The sequence below is a fragment of the Chiloscyllium plagiosum genome, unplaced genomic scaffold (genome assembly GCF_037043375.1).
Source record: "Chiloscyllium plagiosum isolate Xiang-an unplaced genomic scaffold, Cpla_swu_hap1 HiC_scaffold_32, whole genome shotgun sequence".
NCBI lineage: Eukaryota > Metazoa > Chordata > Chondrichthyes > Orectolobiformes > Hemiscylliidae > Chiloscyllium > Chiloscyllium plagiosum.
The window spans coordinates 21612404-21633070 of record NW_028270170.1 but is presented as its reverse complement, the minus strand read 5'-3'; the positions used below and the strand labels follow the sequence as shown (position 1 = coordinate 21633070).

The 20667-nt window shown below is 42.0% G+C and overlaps 1 protein-coding gene across 2 annotated transcripts in view; it reads left to right on the top strand.

The window, feature by feature from the left end:
• The window catches only part of LOC122539909 (all-trans-retinol 13,14-reductase), a 47032-nt gene extending 26953 nt beyond the window's left edge, over nucleotides 1–20079 (top strand). Inside the window, exons 7-11 of one of the 2 annotated variants that reach the window (XM_043675070.2) lie at nucleotides 837–975; nucleotides 4329–4438; nucleotides 9075–9241; nucleotides 9633–9792; nucleotides 18506–20079. In XM_043675070.2, the coding sequence (XP_043531005.2) occupies nucleotides 837–975; nucleotides 4329–4438; nucleotides 9075–9241; nucleotides 9633–9792; nucleotides 18506–18651 (722 nt within the window). In that variant the 3' untranslated portion in view covers nucleotides 18652–20079. Of the gene's footprint in view, nucleotides 1–836; nucleotides 976–4328; nucleotides 4439–9074; nucleotides 9242–9632; nucleotides 9793–10474; nucleotides 10973–18505 lie in introns of those variants that run through there. The other variant, XM_043675071.2, reaches the window with a different exon arrangement.
• The last annotated feature ends 588 nt before the right edge of the window (nucleotides 20080–20667 follow it).

Genomic DNA, 20667 nt, shown 5'->3' with positions numbered 1-20667 from the left:
AACATGTTGTTCCAACAAACGATCCCAAATACATTCGATGAATTCTTCTCCTCAGCTTTGTTTTCCCAACAAACTTTTACAATTAATGTATAGATTAAAATCTCTCATGATTTTCATCAGGTATTTCTGACAATCTTCTATTATTTCTTCCTTTATGCTCCACACCACCATCTTTAATTTCTTGTCTATATCATTTCTCATCTTGACCCAACCGTTTACCTTCTGGTTTCCTGAACTTAGGCCATCCCTTTCCATTTTACTAATTTCATTACTAACTAACAAAGACACTCCTCCACCGTTTACTGGCCACTTGGCCTTACTTTCCTGAATGTTGCTAATATCACCGAAGGCATAAGAGAGATTACAAGGTTACCTAAATGTTTATATGGTAGCATTCCTCCCATTCATAGGCAGTATGTTGGCTCAGTGGTTAGCACTGCTGCCTCACAGCGCCAGGGACCCAGTTTGATTCCAGCCTTGAGTGACTCACTGTGTGGAGTTTGCACATTCTCTCCGTGTCTGCATGGGTTTTCTTTGGGTGCTCCGGTTTCTTCCCATATTCCAAAGATGCACAGGTTAGGTGAATTGGCCATGCTAAATTGTCCAGAGTGCTCAGGAATGTGTAGGCTAGGTGCATTAGTCAGGGGAAAATGTAGAGTAATAGGGTTAGGGGAATGGGTGTGGATGGGATACTCCTCGGAGGGTCAGTGTGAACCTATTGGGCCAAATGGCGTGTTTCCACACTGTAGGATTCTATGAATATGAAGTGTGTGTATGGTTTGTCATGCAGTAGAACACAGCAGTAATCATGCTAAGCGGTATCTTTTCTCTTGCAGCCATTCAATCCCAGCTTGACATGGTCCAGCATAGCATGGGATCATTCCTTGTCTTTGTTGGTCTCAGAGGCGCAACAGAAGACTTAGGACTGAAGGCAACCAACTATTGGATTTATCTACACAACAATCTGGACGAGCTGTAAGTTATTGCAGGCCATCTCAGTGTCAATTCCAACAATTAAATGCTGCTTGTGGTGAGGGATGACAGTGATGGGAGCTGGAATATACTTTTGCTACTGTAGATAGTAGCATATAAGTCAACCTCTGAAGGCTTTAAATATCATTCCAGAAAATGGGGTCAACTTCTATGTTGAGTATAAAATGTGAATTGCTGGCGTTGATGGTTATCATTTTAACACAAGAATTGATTCTGTGGACATACCTTTACTCATGTTCAAAACTTTTTAAAAGCCATTCAATTGATTTGTCTTTGGTGTCTAATGGAAAGGGTTAATCAAATTCATTCGGAGTCACATTGGCCACAGCAACATTAAGTCTCTCCCTCTGAATTTGATGCTTTCAGTTTCAGGGTCATCCTCACCAACATATCCTCTTTTCCATCTATTCTATTGGATACTCTGCATTGACCTGATGCATTAATATTAGACCATGATTGGATGATAATTTCAGACTTTGTGAAGACTATTTTTTTCTCCTCCAATAATCCACCTGTTCTATTTGTCATGAACATAATCCTTGAATGGATTCGATAATGTGGAGATGCTGGTGTTGGACTGGGGTGGACAAAGTTAAAAATCACACAACACCAGATTATAGTCCAACAGGTTTATTTGGAAGTACAAGCTTTCAGAGCTCTGTTCCTTCATCAGGTAGCGAGTGGGGCAGGATCATAGAACACAGAGTTTATATAACTGGGCGTTGTGAGTTTTAACCTTGAATGGATTGTTGAAGCACATTTCCAAAGGTTAAATTACAGTGATTGAAGCCCCTGCTGTAACAGCATTGTGGGTGCTGCTTCTTTTCAGGTGCTTCTTGATTGTACTGGTTACATGGGATCTGGACATGTCCCACATGAATACACTGCCAGAGGCCCAGGCTAAATGTCTGGGGATACAGATTTATATCCCACCACAGCAACAGATGCTATTTAAATTCTGCTAATAAATCTTGATATCAAAGCTGGTTTCAGTAAAAGTACCATGGAAATTATCATCAGTTGATGTAAAATCTCATCTCGTTCATGAATGTCCCTCAGAGAGGGAAATCTGCCATCCTTACCTGGTCTGTCCTACATGTGACTCTTGAACTATGGCAATGTCATTGACTCACAATTGCTCTCTGAAAGATCTGAACAAACCATTCACGACAAGTGTAATTAGAGAGGGGTGACAAATACTGACCTTGTCAGCAATCCTCATATTTAGTGAAAGAAAACATTTTTTAAAACTCTCATCTTTTTCAGTTTCTCTGCCCATGCAATGCAGCCTTGGAGTCTTTCAAAATAAAATGTTATGTGTGGGGATGCACTCCCATTACAAACTGATTATGGTTTGCACTAACTTCTTTCACTCAAAATCTTTACAACCATGAGAGAGAGGATTCTATCCTCATTTGCCTGTGCCATTGGTGAAGCTAATTCCCGGTTTGAAACAATATTCTTCAAATCCATTGCATCAAGTTACATCCTACTTCAATCCACTAAAATATTTGCATTCCAGCTTGTTTTTTCCAGCTATTTTAATCAGACTGATTCTTTTATCCTGTTCTCCACAAAACATTGAAGAAGCGATAGCCTGACTGTATTATCACTGTTAATGCAAAGACCCAGGTAATGTTCTGGGGACCTGGGTTTGAATCCTGTCAAGGCATATGGTGGAATTTGAATTTAATAAACATCTTGAATTAACATTCTAATGGTGACCAAGAATCCATTGTTGATTTTTGGTAAAACTCATGTCCTTTAGGGAAGGAAACTACCATCCTTATCTGGTCTGGCCTACATGTGACTCCAGACAATGTGGTTAACTCTTAGCTGCCCTCTGGGCAATTCGTGATGGGCAATAAATGCTGGCCTAGCCAGCAACGCTATCATCCTATAAATCAATTTTTTTAAAACCCACCTTTTTTAGGATACTGTTTCAATTTTTTTTATTCTGTTGCAGGATATGAGTGAGGTTGACCAAGCTGTTTGCCAACTAATCCCTAATTGCCCTCGTACTGAAAGGCTTGTCGGGCATTTCAGAGGGCAGTTCAGAATCAGTCAGATTTCTGTTCACTTTGCATCATATTACATTGTAGATATTCAATGGAATTTAATGGAAGGTGCTGTTTGATATCTGGGAAAGAAGTGGACCTAGGCAATAAAATTGTAATGTGCGCAACCAAGAGCTTTACAGCACTTTGCAGAGGAAGTGAGGATGTCATTCCAATTTAGACCCAATACACATTCAGGCTAATTCCAGTGAACAAAAGCACAATATATTCTCAAACACAATCATAAGCTAGATATAGTTTAATAGATCATGACCTTGGCAAGGTGCAAGATATAATCAGCCAAACGGCAGCACAATAGAATGAAGTTAACAAAATCAGTGGGTACATAGATTCCCTACAGTGTGGAAACAGGCCCTGCAGCCCAACCCAACCCTCCAAACAGTAACCCACCCAGACCCATTTCCCTCTGACTAATGCACCGAGCACTATAGGCAATTTAGCACAGCCAATTCACCTGACCTGCACGTCTTTGGACTGTGGGAGGAAACCTACACAGACACAGGGAGAATGTGCAAACTCCACACAGTCACTCAAGGCTAGAATCAAACCTGGAACCCTGGTACTGTGAGGCAGCAGTGCTAACCACTGAGCCACCATGCCACCCATGCATTTTACTGATTTTTCTTTATATTGAAAGCAGCAACAATAATTTGCATAAAACAAACTTACAGAACTGCGCTCATTATTAATTCACCTCTTCATTGTTATTTGTCAGTTGCAGCGAAAATGCTTCAGGATAAATAGGTTGCAAGAGGAAAGCTTTTAATCAGTGTGACACAACGCAATATCTTTACCCCAGCTGCAGCCAAATCAATTAATAGTTAATTAACAATTGGCTATTTCCCTTATAGCTTCTTTGCAATTAAACTGTTATATAATGACTTTTTTTAATTCTTTCAAATGCTGTGGACATCACTGGCTAGATTAGCATTTATTGCCCATCCCATGTGGTGAGCTGTCTACTTGAACTGTTATAATCTATGGTGTATAGGACAACTCACAGTGTTGGTTGAAGGTGAGCTCCCTGTAGTAAAGCAATTCAAAGGAGGAAAAGGTGAATGCCTGGTTTATAGCAGGAATGTTGTGTTTATTAAATTTAATTTAATTAAAGAGAAAATGGGGACTTATATTAGACTTCTACCTGTCAGTTTTGTAAACATAACATTGCATATTCTATTAAGCTTCTCCTTCGAGCCATTCAAAAAGGTGGAAAAGGAATTTGGAGAGAAGAACTCTTTCCTATAACTTTTGTTTCAGAATGAACTACACCGTTTCTGCAACCAGAGAGGAATTTACAGAAACAATTCCAATGTTATTTGTTACCTTCCCATCAGCCAAAGATTTCACCTGGAAAGAACGCTATCCAGGTAACACCATAAGTCTATTCACCAGAACAACTGAAACAACTTTCGTGGTATGTGCCATTGTCTTATTGGATACAATATGAATCAGATTCTAAGTTTTTTCATGGTGCAGTGTTTTCGCGTAGCCATCGAATATTAATATACTTGTTTCCCAACTTTTTGGGTTTTTTTTCTTACATGCTTAGAATGTCTGTATGGGCACAGAACCACTGGTGCTCCCCTGTATAACGCGTCAGCAAAGCCTTAATCTAGAGATTAGAATTAGTGAGGCATAGTTAGTTAGTTAATTATCAAAAAAAACTGCCAGCAGCTAATTTAATTAGCAAAGGATCTAAATAGTATGCAATGCTCTCTTGATGTACCAGTATTGCTGCAGGCTATAGTTGCTCTCTGGGATCTCACTCAAGTGACTATTACTTGCATTTATACGTAGTTACTTAGAGATGACATCGTATCCACCAGCAGTAGCTGGTCCCAGATTGAAGTCAATAACAGGAATGGTGCCTTATTATTTCCCTGGTTCATTAACTCTGAGGCTCATACTAGTAATCCTCTGGTGCATTGATTAGATTCCCTACAGTGTGGAAACAGGCCCTTCGGCCCAACCAGTCCATGCCGACCCTCCGAAGAGTAACCCACACAGACCCACTTCCACTCTGACTAATGCATCTAAGACTATGGGCAATTTAGCATGGCCAATTCACCTAAGCTGCACACCTTTGAACTGTGGGAAGAAACCAGAGCACCCGGAGGAAACCCACAGACGGGGGGAGAATGTGCAAACGCCACAGACAGTCTCCCAAGGATAGAATCGAACCTAGGACTCTGATGCTGTGAGGCAGCAGTACTAACCACTAAGCCACCATGCCGCACTATCAGCTAGTTTAGCAACAACGTGGGCTCAAACCTGGGACCTACCGGTCTGTATGACTTAGTGGCATAATGACTCCACCAAGAGCACTTAATTATGTTACTTTTCATGCATCATTTGGAAAAGCAGAATAGAGGTTTGAACAGGACACATGCAACCTTTCAGAGTTTGACAAGAATACAAGGAAGGTAATGATAGTTCAAGTATATGGCCACAGGAACTGCTTGGATAATGTTAAAATAAGTGAAGCATGCATTAAAATGTATGTATGAATTACCAAAATTATTTTGTATGTAATTATAAATAGCACCTTTATCACCTGCAATGACAAATTAATAATAATTATTGTAATGTATTAAATTCAGAAGAATACAGCTCAGGGTGTATCCTTCAGACATGCTGGTTGTGTATCCTCTCCCAAAAAATTACCAGTCTGATTTTGCTATAAAACATTCTGTTGTGTTTTATGCCTTGGCAGTCTCTATAGATGACACACCAGGTTATATATGTGTTCACTTTGATTTAAAAGCTCTGCTCTTTCCTGCTTCTAGCAACTTGTTACCAGCTATCTTCACTTTTCTCTGAGTTCACACCCAGACTTAGCCAATCAAGTGAGCATCAATAGTAAACAGGCTCGCCTAATCAAACAAAGGTCAATTGAACATTACATCTTTACCCCTTTGTTAAGAGAAGAGCTTATTTTAAGTTAAACCATCCCATATTTTCACATTCAATGGCATTGTCACAAATGCTTTTCTTGGGGGTGGATGGGGAGGTGATTGTGCAGCAGTCAAAGTATCTCCATCTTGCTATTAAACATGAATTTAATTCACTTCAATGAAACAAAGCAAATTAATGATTGTAATGTTTCAAGTTAAACACACTTGCAGGAAAAGGGGGTCGAAGGTATAAATGATTGAAGCCATGTTCAGGACTGATGTTAGGAACCATTTCTTCATGCAAAATGATTACAACCCAGAAACATCCTGTTGATAGGATAAACAGAGTTTAAATCCTTGGAATGATACATGGGGCATGTGGTTGATAGGTTTTTTCTATAGAAAAGAAAGTGAGATTGAATGAATGATGTCCCTTAGTTGTACTTATTGTTGTATTTTAATACCTCATGATGAAGCACACAGACTGAGATGAAGTGGAATTTCTTCTCGGAGGATTGAGAGTCTTTGGAACTCCTGACCACATGGAGCTGTGGGGGCAAAGTCCCTGTGTATATTTAAGATTAAGGTAGATTGATTCTTGATCAATCTGGGAATCGAGACTTATGAAACAAGAATACAAAAGTGGACGTGAGGAGTGTTGGATCAGCCATGATCCTATTGACTGCTCGAGTAGACACGATGGGTCAAATAGCCTACTCCTGTTCCCATTTCTTATAATCTAGGTGCATAAGGATAACTTGAAACCACACTTTTAAAGGTGGGGACTGTTTCCACTGCATAGATGGGAGTATTAGAACACTGCCAGTAATTGAAAGCAACTGTAGAATGGTGGAGTAATTAATTTACTGTCACTGGTTGAAGACTAGCTGAAGAGGGAAGGACTTAGAATGAAGAAGAGGTCACAATAATATTAAAATCGATTGAATTATTTTAAAAATCCAATCAAAATACTATTGCTCGTTGTCTGTGCAAAAGAGAAAAGTTATTACCTCTTTAAATAAACCATGTTTTATTCAGACAATCTTACTGGAGTATGCAAGGATGAAAATGTCTTCATTCTTTGACCTTTTATAACTCCTGTGACACCAATCTATAACAGTCCATCTTCCGCTGCTACTCTGGCACCACCCCCCACCTTTTCCTCCGCTACATCGATGACTGTATAGGCGCTACCTCGTGTTCCCAAGAGGAGGTTGAACAGTTCATCCACTTTACTAAAACCCTCCACCCCGACCTCAAATTTACCTGGACCATCTCAGACTCCTCCCTCCCCTTCCTAGACCTCTCCATTTCTATCTCGGACGACTGACTCAACACGGACGTTTACTATAAACCAACTGACTCCCACAGCTACCTAGATTACACCTCCTCCCACCCTGCCCCCTGTAACAACGCCATCCCATATTCCCAATTCCTTTGCCTTCGCCACACCTGCTCCCAGGAGGACCAATTCCAATACCGAACAACCCAGATGGCCTCCTTCTTCAAAGACCGCAATTTCCCCTCAAATGTGGTTGACGATGCTCTCCACCGCATCTCCTCCACTTCCTGCTCCTCCGCCCTTGAACCCCACCCCTCCAATCGCCACCAGGACAGAACCCCACTGGTCCTCACCTACCACCCCACCAACCTCCAGATACATCGTATCATCCTTCGTCATTTCCGCCACCTCCAAACAGACCCCACCACCAAGGATATATTTCCCTCCCCACCCCTATCAGCATTCCGGAAAGACCACTCCCTCCACAACTCCCTGGTCAGATCCACACCCCCCACCAACCCAACCTCCACTTCCGGCACCTTCCCCTGCAACCTCAAGAAATGCAAAACTTGCGCCCACATCTCCCCCCTCACTTTCCTCCAAGACCCCAAGGGATCCTTCCATATCCGTCAGAAATTCACCTGCACCTCCACACACATCATTTACTGCATCTGCTGCACCCGATGTGGCCTCCTATACATTGGGGAGACAGGCCGCCTACTTGCGGAACATTTCAGAGAACACCTCTGGGACACCCAACCGCCCCGTGGCTGAACACTTTAACTCCCCCTCCCACTCCGCCAAGGACATGCAGGTCCTTGGCCTCCTCCATCGCCAGACCATGGCAACACAACGCCTGGAGGAAGAGCGCCTCATCTTCCGCCTACGAACCCTCCAACCACAAGGGATGAATGCAGATTTCTCCAGCTTTCTCATTTCCCCTCCCCCCACCTTTTCTCAGTCCCAACCCTCAGACTCAGCACCACCTTCTTGACCTGCAATCTTCTTTCCGACCTCTCTGCCCCACCCCCTCTCCGGCCTATCACTCTCACCTTAACCTCCTTCCACCTATCGTATTCCCAACACTCCTCCCCCAAGTCCCTCCTCCCTACCTTTTATCTTAGCTGGCTTGGCACACCCTCCCCATTCCTGAAGAAGGGCTTATGCCCGAAACGTCGATTCTCCTGTTCCTTTGATGCTGCCTGACCTGCTGCGCTTTTCCAGCAACACATTTTAAAGCTCTGATCTCCAACATCTGCAGTCCTCACTTTCTCCTACCAATCTATAACAGCAAATGTCATCAGTTGAAAAGCTGAAGCAAACTTTCTTTTAAATTATCATGACTAAATCATCTGCAGCAGAAAGCAGATCACAGAATAATTTTACACAGAAACCTGAACGCATTCAAAACTTCATCGTTGATGACTTCACTTACGACAGATCTTGTTTCCTCATCACCTGTGTTCACTGACCTCCATTGTCTCCCAATGAAGCAACATCTTGATTTTAAAATTCTCACCCTTGCTATATGTTCCTCCATTGTCTTACCCCTTGATCTATCTACCCCAATCACACCACTATTCATGGCTACAGATTCAATTACTGGGCTCAAACTTCTTGAGTACATTTCTACACCTTTTGTCCATTTTCCCATTTAAAACCCTTTAAAACGTATCTCTTTAATGCAGGTCTTTATTATCTCAGTCATTATCTCCTAATGTGACTCAGTGTCATGCGTTGCTTTATTGCACTCTTGTGAAGAGCCATTCATCATTTCATTTCATAAAAGGTGCTATATAAATACATATTGTTGTTTTTGATTGTCAGGAAATTCCTGTATGACCATTCTGACCATGGCCCGTTATGAGTGGTTCGAGGAATGGAAGGACACAAAAGTAAAGAACAGAGGAGTAGATTATGAGAATTTGAAGATGGCTATTGCCAGACAGCTAATAAACTGGGCATCCGATATATTCCCTCAGCTCAAAGATAAGGTATCACCAAACACATGAACTTACATGATAAATATTTACTTTGAAGAATTGATTAATCCAATTGTCTGAAACAAGTATGCAAGTTAGCAATGTAGAGCTAAAGGGATTAGAATGGCCACTTATTTCACATCTCAACCAATTCTATCTTACACTAAAATAATAAAGGAATCTAACAACATTAAAATCAAAATTCACATGTTTTAGTAAATGGTCTTAGAAGACAACCAAAATATCCCTTCTCAGATAATTACCCAAATGAGAGTGTCTCTTTCAAGAAAACTACCGACCAGCTGCAATTTGACAGTACTGCCCAACAATATCAGAAAACCAACACTGTCATGTCAATAGTATTTTGAGAGGTAACTGTGAACTGTAAATGTGAAAATTTCAGGTTGAGTACGTTGAAGTTGCCACCCCGCTCACTAACCAATACTACCTTGCTGCTCCTCGTGGAGAGATGTATGGCACAGACCAGAATCTCACCCGGTTCACCCCTGAAGTCATTGCCACCGTCAGAGCAAAAACTCCCGTGAAGAACCTCTATCTAACAGGTAAGCAGTTCATTGAGCCTTTTGTTGAAGTGATGCCAAGCTAAAGAACTGATGGACCTGATGGGCTAACTGGCCTACTTCTGTACCATAATGCCTCTGTGGAATGTGAGCATGCCTTGTGGACTCTCCCATAGGTTCAGAACCACACTCTACATGTGACAAAAATGAGTAACTCAATATGAAGTAAGAACTGAAGTCCTTCTGAGGAAGGGTCACTCAACCCGAAATGTTAAGTCCGATTTCTCTTCACATATGCTGCCAGACCAGCTGAGCTTTTTCAGCAATTATTTTTGTGTCAATGTGAAGTAATGTGTTGAGACAACAATTGTATTACATAATGTCACTAGATTTCCAAGTAACCTTAAATAGGGCTGGACTCTTTGGTCAGTCCACTCTATTAATATCCTATGATCTATAGTCTGTGATATTTGAATAGATCACTATGGCTGCACCAGCAAACCCTCGAGGCTGTGTCCCTTCAAGTCTAATTTCTGGCCATCATTTCAGCCTTTTGAGGCCTTGTCCATAGCTATTAATTTAACCTGTCTTCACGTAACACATTCTTGATAATGTGGCTCTGGCATGCTGTCAATTAGGTTATACTGTTCATCAATCAAAATTGCCCTCCTTTCTGAAGAAGGGTCACCGGACCGGAAATGTTAACTCTGCTTTCTCTCCACAGATGCTGCCAGACCTGATCAGTTTTTCCAATTTTGATTCTGATTTCCAGCATCTGCAGTTCTTTGGGGGTTTTTTTCCCTTCCATATAGTTGACCATATTATATCCAAGGTTATTCACTGTCCTGGATTGTAGTTCAAGGATAATCAGGATCCATATAGTGAACAGTTCCATTTTTAGAACTATTTCCTGCAACAGGGAATCTCGAGGAAACCATAGCTCAGTCAGCCATTGTTAACATAACCTGTGAGCATGCTCAGTAAGAAACCACCTTGGGAAAAAGTCAACAGTTAATATTAGTATGATTTATTATGTGATTGATTTAGTGCTGACTTAATCAAACCATAATCACACTTAATTTCTAATCAGGCAAGTAGCATTTTAAATGATTCAGTATATATTTAATATCAGTTCTCTTAAAATCAAAACCAAAGCATAAATGAAATGAGAATACATAAATTACAAAATAAAGCTAGTGATTGCAGGCTACAAGCCTACAAAGCTGTCATTTTGTTTAATGATACTCAGAAAATAATTCTGTTCTGAGGCTGTCCCTTGGAGCATTACGATTTTTTTTGCATTGTAATCTTGGGTAAACTTTGATTTAAAATAATCCATTTATTTTTAAAGTGTTGGGGTGAGTGTGTTAGGTAGCAATGAAAAATAGTGTCTCCCTCCCTCAGGGAGAAACCTCACTGGATCACCCAATCACCAATCAGCTCACTGTGAGCTGATAGGTGAGCAAGGCTAAATACTTCACTCGATTACAGGCCTCACCACTGACTGTCATCCAATCAGAAGCCTCTGGGTTCTGGGTACTAAAGTCTACAAAGATTTTCTTTTCATACGATGTATTTCTATTCATTCATGTGCCGCTGAGCAAGCAAACGTTTTCACAACTTGTCGACTAAAATCCTGTAATTAGTGTTTTCATCATATTGTTAAAAAATGTAGCTAGAACACATCTTATTTTATGTTTGAATTCGTGTATCGCTGGACATCGGAGTGCATCTGGGAAAATTAACAAACAGTGAAATTCACAACTAATCTTGGAGGAACTGGTGGGCGAAGTTCACAGCACAGAATCAGATAAGTTAATTGTTGTTTTAAGTCTGTCCAAGAGAAAGGCTGCACTAGTGGGTACAGTGGATTCTTTCTTGATTATGTTTTTAGAGATAAGTCTCTTGATTAAACTTAAAATATAAGCCATAGCTATTAATTTAACCTGGGGCAGTGTTTGTAGAAGAATAAGATGGTGTTATTTTCTGGGTCTGTACATTGTGAAGGAGCAAAAATAGCCTTTGCAGTGATATGTACTTCTTGTCAGATGTGGGAGTTTAAAGAGAGTTAAAGGGTTACTGCGGATTTTATCTGCCACAAATGCTGTTGGATGCGAATCTTATCAGATCGAGTGGATCGGTTCGAGAGACAGATAGAAGTGATGAGAAATTTGCAACAGCAATAGTATGTGATGGATGGCAGTTATAGAAAGGGAGGAAAGTCTCAGATACAGTCACATAGATGGGTTAACTCCAGGAAGGGTAAGAGAGGTAGACAGCTAGAGCAGGTATGCTGTTTTGGAAAATGTAGGGGATGATGGATTTTCAGGGGAACGTAGCACAAACAGCCAAGTTTCTGGTATTGAGACTGGCTCTAATGCAATGAGGGGTACGTCAGCTTCCAAGAGATCAATTGTGTTAGGGGATTCTGTAGTCCGAGGTACAGACAGACGTTTCTGTGGCCAGCAGAGAAAAAGCAGAATGGTGTGTTGTTTCCCTGGTGCCAGGATCAAGGATGTCTCAGAGAGGGTGCAGAATGTTCTCACGGGGGAGAGGGGCCAGCAAGAGGTCATTGTCCACATTGGAACCAATGATATAGGAAGGGAAAAGGTTGAGATTCTGAAGGGAGATTACAGAGAGTTAGGCAGAAATTTAAAAAGGAGGTCCTCAAGGGTAGTAATATCTGGATTACTCCCAGTGCTACGCGCTAGTGAGGACAGGAATAGGAGGATAGAGCAGATGAATGCATGGCTGAGGAGCTGGTGTATGGGAGAAGGATTCACATTTTTGGATCATTGGAAGCTCTTTTGGGGTAGAGGTGACCTGTACAAGAAGGACGGATTGCACCTAAATTGGAAGGGGACTAATATACTGCCATGGAAATTTGCTAGAACTGCTTGTGAGGATTTAAACTAGTAAGGTGGGGGGGGGGGGGGGGGGGGGTGGGACTCAGGGAGATAGTGAAGAAAGAGATCGATCTGAGATGGGTACAGCTGGGAACAGAAGTGAGTCAAACAGTCAGGGCAGGCAGGGACAAGGTAGGACTAATAAATTAAACTGCATTTATTTCAATGCAAGGGACCTAACAGGGAAGGCAGATGAACTCAGGGCATGGTTAGGAACATGGGACTGGGATATCATAGCAATTACAGAAGCATGACTCAGGGATGGGCAGGACTGGCAGCTTAATGTTCCAGGATAGAAATGCTACAGGAAGGATAGAAAGGGAGGCAAGAGAGGAGAGGGAGTAGCATTTTTGATATGGGATAGCATTACAGCTGTGCTGAGGAAGGATATTCCTGGAAATGCATCCAGGGAAGTTATTTGGGTGGAACTGAGAAATAAGAAAGGGATGATCACCTTATTGGGATTGTATTATAGACCTCCCCAATAATCATAGGGAAATTGAGAAACAAACTTGTAAGGAGATCTCAGCTATCTGCAAGAATAATAGGGTGGTTATTGTAAGGGATTTTAACTTTCCAAACATTGACTGGGACTGCCATAGTGTTCAAGGTTTAGATGGAGAGGAATTTGTTAAGTGTGTACAAGACAATTTTCTGATTCGGTATGTGGATGTACCTACTAGAGAAGGTGCAAAACTTGACTTCTCTTGGGAAATAAGGCAGGGCAGGTGACTGAGGTGTCAGTGGGGGAGCACTTTGGGGCCAGCGACCATAATTCTATTCGTTTTAAAATAGTGATGGAAAAGGATAGACCAGATTTAAAAGTTGAAGTTCTAAATTGGAGAAAGACCAATTTTGACGGTATTAGGCAAGAACTTTCAAAAGCTGATTGGAGGCAGATGTTCATGGGTAAAGGGACGGCTGGAAAATGGGAAGCCTTCAGAAATGAGATAAGAAGAATCCAGAGAATGTATATTCCTGTCAGGGTGAAAGGGAAGGCTGGTAGGTATAGGGAATGCTGGATGACTAAAGAAATTGAGGGTTTGGTTAAGAAAAAGAAGGAAGCATATGTCCGGTATAGACAGGATAGATTGAGTGAATCCTTAGAGTATAAAGAAAGTAGGAGTATATTTAAGAGGGAAATCAGGAGGGCAAAACGGGGACATGAGATGGCTTTGGCAAATAGAATTAAGGAGAATCCAAAGGGTTTTTACAAATATATTAAGGACAAAAGCGTAACTAGGGAGAGAAAAGGGCTCCTCAAAGATAAGCAAGGCAGCCTTTGTGTGGAGCCACAGAAAATGGGGGAGATACTAAATGAATATTTTGCATCAGTATTTACTGTGGAAAAGGATATGGAAGATATAGACTGTAGGGAAATAAATGGTGACATCTTGCAAAATGTCCAGATTACAGAGGAGGAAGTGCTGGATGTCTTGAAACGGTTAAAGGTGGATAAATCCCCAGGACTTGATCAGGTGTACCCGAGAACTCTGTGGGAAGGTAGAGAAGTGATTGCTGGGCCTCTTGCTGAGATATTTGTATCATCGATAGTCACAGGTGAGGTGCCGGAAGACTGGAGGTTAGCAAACGTAGTGCCACTGTTTAAGAAGGGCGGTAAAGACAAGCCAGGGAACTATAGACCAGTGAGCCTGACCTCAGTGGTGGGCAAATTGTTGGAAGGAATCCTGAGGGACAGGATGTACATGTATTTGGAAAGGCAAGGACTGATTCAGGATAGACAACATGGCTTTGTGCACGGGAAATCATGTCTCACAAACTTGATTGAGTTTTTTGAAGAAGTAACAAAGAGGGCAGAGCAGTAGATGTGATCTATATGGCCTTCAGTAAGGCGTTCGACAAGGTTCCCCATGGGAGACTGATTAGCAAGGTTAGATCTCATGGAATACAGGGAGAACTAGCCATTTGGATACAGAACTGGCTGAAAGGTAGAAGACAGAGGGTGGTGGTGGAGGGTTGTTTTTCAGACTGCAGACCTGTGACCAGTGGAGTGCCACAAGGATCGGTGCTGGATCCTTTACTTTTTGTCATTTACATAAATTATTTGGATGCGAGCATAAGGGGTACAGATAGTAAGTTGGCAGATGACACCAAAATTGGAGATGTAGTGGACAGTGAAGAAGTTAACATCAAATTACAACAGGATCTTATCAGATGGGCCAATGGGCCGAGAAGTGGCAGATGGAGTTTAATTCAGATCAATGAGGGTGCTGCATTTTGGGAAAGCAGGACTTATACACTTAATGGTAAGGTCCTAGGGAGTGTTGCTGAACAAAGAGACCTTGGAGTGCAGGTTCATAGCTCCTTGAAAGTGGAGTCGCAGGTAGATAGGATAGTGAAGAAGGCGTTTCCTTTATTGGTCAAAGTATTGAGTACAGGAGTTGGGAGGTCATGTTGCGGCTGCCCATCTGATAAGATCCTGTTGTAATTTGATGTTAACTTCTTCACTGTCCACTACACCTCCAATTTTGGTTAGGCCACTGTTGGAATATTGCGTGCAATTCTGGTCTCCTACCTATCGGAAAGATGTTGTGAAACTTGAAAGGGTTCAGAAAAGATTTACAAGGATGTTGTCAGGGTTGGAGGATCTGAGTTACAGGGAGAGGCCGAACAGGCTATGGCTGTTTTCCCTGGAGCGTTGGAGGCTGAGGGGTGACCTTATAGAGGTTTACAAAATTATGAGGGGCATGGATAGGATAAGTAGACCAAGTCTTTTCCCTGGGGTCGGGGAGTCCAGAACTAGAGGGCATAGGTTTAGGGTGAGAGAGGAAAAATATAAAAGAGACCTAAGGGGCAACTTTTTCATGCAGAGGTGGTACGTGTATGGAATGAGTTGCCAGAGGATGTGGTGGAGGCTGGTACAATTGCAACAGTTAAGAGGCATTTTGATGGGTATATGAATAGGAAGGGTTTGGAGGGATATGGGCCGGGCGCTGGCAGGTGGGACTAGATTGGGTTGGGATATCTGGTCGGCATGGATGGATTGGACCGAAGGGTCTGTTTCCATGCTGTACATCTCTATGACTCTGACTCTAAAATGTATCAATGAGAGAACAGCAAAAAAACTAAAGTCTATGAGTTGAGGGATACTCCTCAGGGGATCTAGCAATGGGAAGGCAAGTCTTTTATTGTTCTTCTAGCAGGATGGGCCTGTGGGCAGAATGCTTTTGGGGGTGGGGATCAGAGCAAGGACAGGGAGGTAACTATTATTTCCCCATCTCATCACCTACAGAGAAGGAAGCACATTTAAAAGCTTGTATCTGCAACTCACTCCATATTGACATCTAGAATGTGTTGAGTATTGAGAATTTTGTTAGGGATCATGAGTTTATATCTGGGATTACCTTAGTCTGTAACATCTGGGTGAGGATATTACAGCATACATCATGAATGCCCAGCATGGCACAGAGACAGTTGTGACCATCTTAATAACAGTCTCATTGTCACAATGAGTATCCTGATTTCAAAGAGAAATACACACTCACCCAATGTTCTCAATCCAGAGGGTGACTGAACCAGAATATGTGCTCCACCAGGACCACTTCTATAAAATGTGGAGCCATTGAGTGTTTTGCTGTGACGCAGAGGTATATCCCAGCCTTTTTTCTGATACAGACACATAATGAAAGCAGGTGCAACCAAATATAATCTTTCGCTTTACATTTCTCCTCCTCACTCTTTATTGATCCTTTCTCCTATATTTCTCTTGATTGTTTTGATTTGATTTACTCTGAGAGTCCCTGTCCTATCTCACCACTCCAGTAGAGAATAAATATCTAGTCTGACCTCTGATAAGTGGAAGTTTATCTTCATGCCTCGATCATCACAAATTCCTCTGTATTAGATCTGCTTTTGAAAAACAATCAAAGTATAATGAACAATAAGAAGGAAAATATGAACTGGCTGCACCTCAACCTTGAGATCGCTGAAAACTGTCTGAGGATGTGGACTGGATAAGCTTCAGTTCAAGATGGGATTACCACTCTCTGTTCTAATGTTTACATTTCTTCTTTTTGTACTGTCTGCCTGACACAAGCAATACTTGGCCATAACTAGCTGCTCCTGGCAAGAGAAAGTGAAGCATAATTTCACATATATTATTTGCAAATTATTTCTCGTCAGTCTCAGCTCTGCTCCAAGTTTTGGGACCTTTCAACATACATGCTCTTCAACATAAAAGAAACCAATTTCATCAGATTGCTAATTTAATTGATTTTTGACCGGAAGGTAATACACATTTCTTCCTGGCTTACTTATTAGATAAAGACCAAAGCATCAATTATAATATTATTGTTCTCATTGTGCTGCTAATGAAGAGATCAATCAAACAGAGAAAACATTAACTTTATTTAAGAAGCATCTCACTGTGGCTTCATCTTGCCACAAGTCTGCAAAACAGAGTAAGATCATTGCATTGCAGCACTTTCTATGATGATGCATTTTGTGTCTCATTAGATATCAAACAATCAGATTTAAACCCTTATAATACCACGACTATGCCTAAGGAGTTGTTACTCAAAAGTATAAAGGTTCATCTATTAATAATTTACAAAGTTATTAGCAGTATTACACACTTACATAACTTCTACACATTTCTGAGTTGGCAAATTCCTCAGGCCCAACTAACACTCAGGCTTAAAACTTTTGGCACAATAAACATCTTCTCTGCTGTGACAAAAATAGTGCAAGAGATCCAAAATCCTTAGTCCCACTGCTGAAGAGAGCATTTCCCATTTTTGGAGGGGAGTGATTGGAAGTGGGCTGTGGTTCACACACGTGCAGTTTATGGAAGTGATTGGCCATTGAAATAATTAGCTGCTCCCAATGAAATTGTAAACTTCCTGGAGTGTTAAGAAGTGTCAACATTTTCAAGCAGTGTCAAAATAGCTAACACAAATCAAATGTGTTTCTATGAATGAAAATGCTTTTCTCAATAGAGTTGCATTATCTGAATTTAAGCAGGATACTTTGTTTTCCTGTCTGCCTGTGTAATGCTGGGTACTAGGTGTATTGATATGGTCAGTGAAAGGGAAAGGGTATTATGTGAAAGTTAAGGACTAAGTCGGCATGGGAGGAATGGAGGGGTCTGAGAGCTCTAGGAGTGAGTAAAGGACCATATCATGGAGTAGGGAGTATGAGTGGACTTGAAATGGGCAGAGGGATATGGGATAGCATGGATAGGGAATCGTTTGTGGGTAAGAGTGACAGGTGTGAGAGCTGAGGGAATGTTCTGTACCTTCCTTTGATTTTTGGTTGGTGGAGCCCTAAGATAGGCTTTGAGCTCAGACCATCTCAGGAACTGACAGCCTCCTCAGCTCTTCCCAGGTCACTTGACCAAATTCCAAACAGCCTGACCCTCCAATTGAAAATAGGAACTGCAGATGACCAGTCTTAAAGTTTGGATTTGAGGCACAGGAATGCCTTCCATTTCAACACACTCCATTCGGCAATAAAAAAAGAGGTGTGGATCTGAAACATGTTATTTATTGTGTCCTTCTTCTTCTCATGATGTATACAGAAATATAACCACAGACACATAAAGATGCACCACAACAAGAGAGGTCAAGGGTCACTATATTTTGATTTTGACAACTATCCTCATTACTTAGACTTTGCTTACACAAGTCCCTTGTGACCAAACCTGAAACATCAACAAACAAAATAACCATGGCGCAAGTAAAATCATCATTGTTTCATTGTTTATCTTCAAGAAGAAGAAATTCCCAAATGATCTCGGACAGTTTCTCAGGTGCTGCTTATTTCATTTCTATAGTGTTTCCAGAGCTGCAGTTAATGACATTCTCTTATCTGTGTGCACTTTCTTACAGGTCAGGATGTTTTCTCGAATGGATTGGCTGGAGCCATCCATGGAGGCCTCATCTGTGCCTCTGCCATTTTAGGTCGAATTCTGTATATGGACCTTCTCCTCCTTAAAAGAAGACTTAAGAAAGAACAACTTAAAAAAGTGCTGTGAAACTTTGACAATGGGTTAAATTAGTGTTTTCTCTGCATGTTATTGTGGCACTTTGCATTATAAGTAATTTATGGTTGCCTTCAAACTACTTGACTTGCTGTTGACAATGTTGAAATCTACACATTGCCATTTCTTTTTCTACCAATGTCTCACATTGTGAAATGCCAGAGAGGGGAGGGGAGGGTGAGCTGTGAGGGCATTGGACTCTGGAGGCTAAAGTAATGTCAAAGTTCAAACTGGAAGAGATTCTGGATATTCTAGTTGAAGGGACAGTTTCCAGACATCAGAGTGAAATTAGCAGGGTACACTATCTCAGTTGAATCTAGTTTGAATTCCAGCCCATTCCATGTGCAGCAGAATCTTTCCATTTTGATTTAAACATGAAGATGCACGATTTTAGCAGGGGGTGAGTTTCTTTCAAGACCTAATTCACCCAATGATTTCCCATTCTAGCCACCTCTCTCAATGCCTCAGGAGAGGGGACTGTGTCCATAGCTGTTATCCTTTTGACGTAGATAAATTAATACTCTCTCTTGTTTTTGGGGAAAAAAAAGTAGGCTTCACGCAATGCCTGCCACAATGCTGTAATATCTTACTTTAGCCATTCCTGGCTGTTTTGACAGACAACAAGTATTTTAACAGTTAATCACTCTTGCTCTGTCTAGAGTTTAGACTGGATCTGTTGGATCAGAATATCCAACTTGCAATCTGTGCCTGTCATAGATCATACAGTCATAGAGATGTACAGCACGGAAACAGACCTTTCAGTATAACATGTCCACGCCGACCAGATATCCCAACCCAATCTAGTCCCACCTGCCAGCACCCGGACTATATCCCTCCAAACCCTTCCTATTCATATATCCATCCAAATGCATCTTAAGTGTTACAATTGTACCAGCCTCCACCACTTCCTCTGGCAGCTCATTCCATACACGTACCACCCTCTGCGTGAAAAAGTTGCCCCTTCGGTCTCTTTTATATCTTTCCCCTTTCATCCTAAACCAATAGCCTCTAGTTCTGGACTCCCCCACCTCAAGGAAAAGATTTTGTCGATTTATCCTATCCATGCCCCTCATGTTTTATAAACCTCTATAAGGTCACCCCTCAGCCTCCGACACTCCAGGGAAAACAGCTCCAGCCTGTTCAACCTCTCCCTATAGCTCAAATTCTCCAACCCTGACAACATCCTTGTAAATCTTTTCTGAACCCTTTCAAGTTTCACAACATCTTTCCGATAGGAAGGAGACCAGAATTGCATGCAATATTCGAGGAGAAAGTGAGGTCTGCAGATGCTGGAGATCAAAGTTGAAACTTTATTGCTGGAACAGCACAGCAGGTCAGGCAGCATCCAGGGAACAGGAGATTCGACGTTTCGGGCACAGGCCCTTCTTCAGGAATGAGCAGAGAGTGTTCAGCAGGAGAAGATAAAAGGTAGGGAGGAGGGACTTGGAGGAGGGGCGTTGGAAATGTGATAGGTGGAAAGAGGTCAAGGTGAGGGTGATAGGTCGGAGTAGGATGGAGGCGGAGAGGTCAAGAAGAAGACTGCAGGTCAGGAAGGCGGTGCCGGGCTGGAGGGATCCGGCTGAGACAAGGTGGGGGGAGGGGGGATGAAGAAACTGGTGAAGTCCAAGTTCATCCCCTGCGGTTGGAGGGTTCCCAGTCGGAAGATAAGACGCTCCTCCTCCGACCGTCGGGTTGTTGTGGTTTGGCGGTGGATGAGTCCAATGACCTGCATATCCTCGGTGGAGTGGGAGGGGGAGTTGAAATGCTGTGCTACAGGTTGGTTGGGTTGGTTCGTCCGGGTGGCCCAGAGGTGCTCTCTGAATCGCTCCGCAAGTAGGCGGCCTGTTTCCCCAATATAGAGGAGGCCACACCGGCTGCAGCGGATGCAGTAGATGATGTGGGTGGAGGTGCAGGTGAATCTGTGGCGGATATGGCGGAGGAGGAGCGTCTTATCTTCCGACTGGGAACCCTCCAACCGCAGGGGATGAACTTGGACTTCACCAGTTTCTT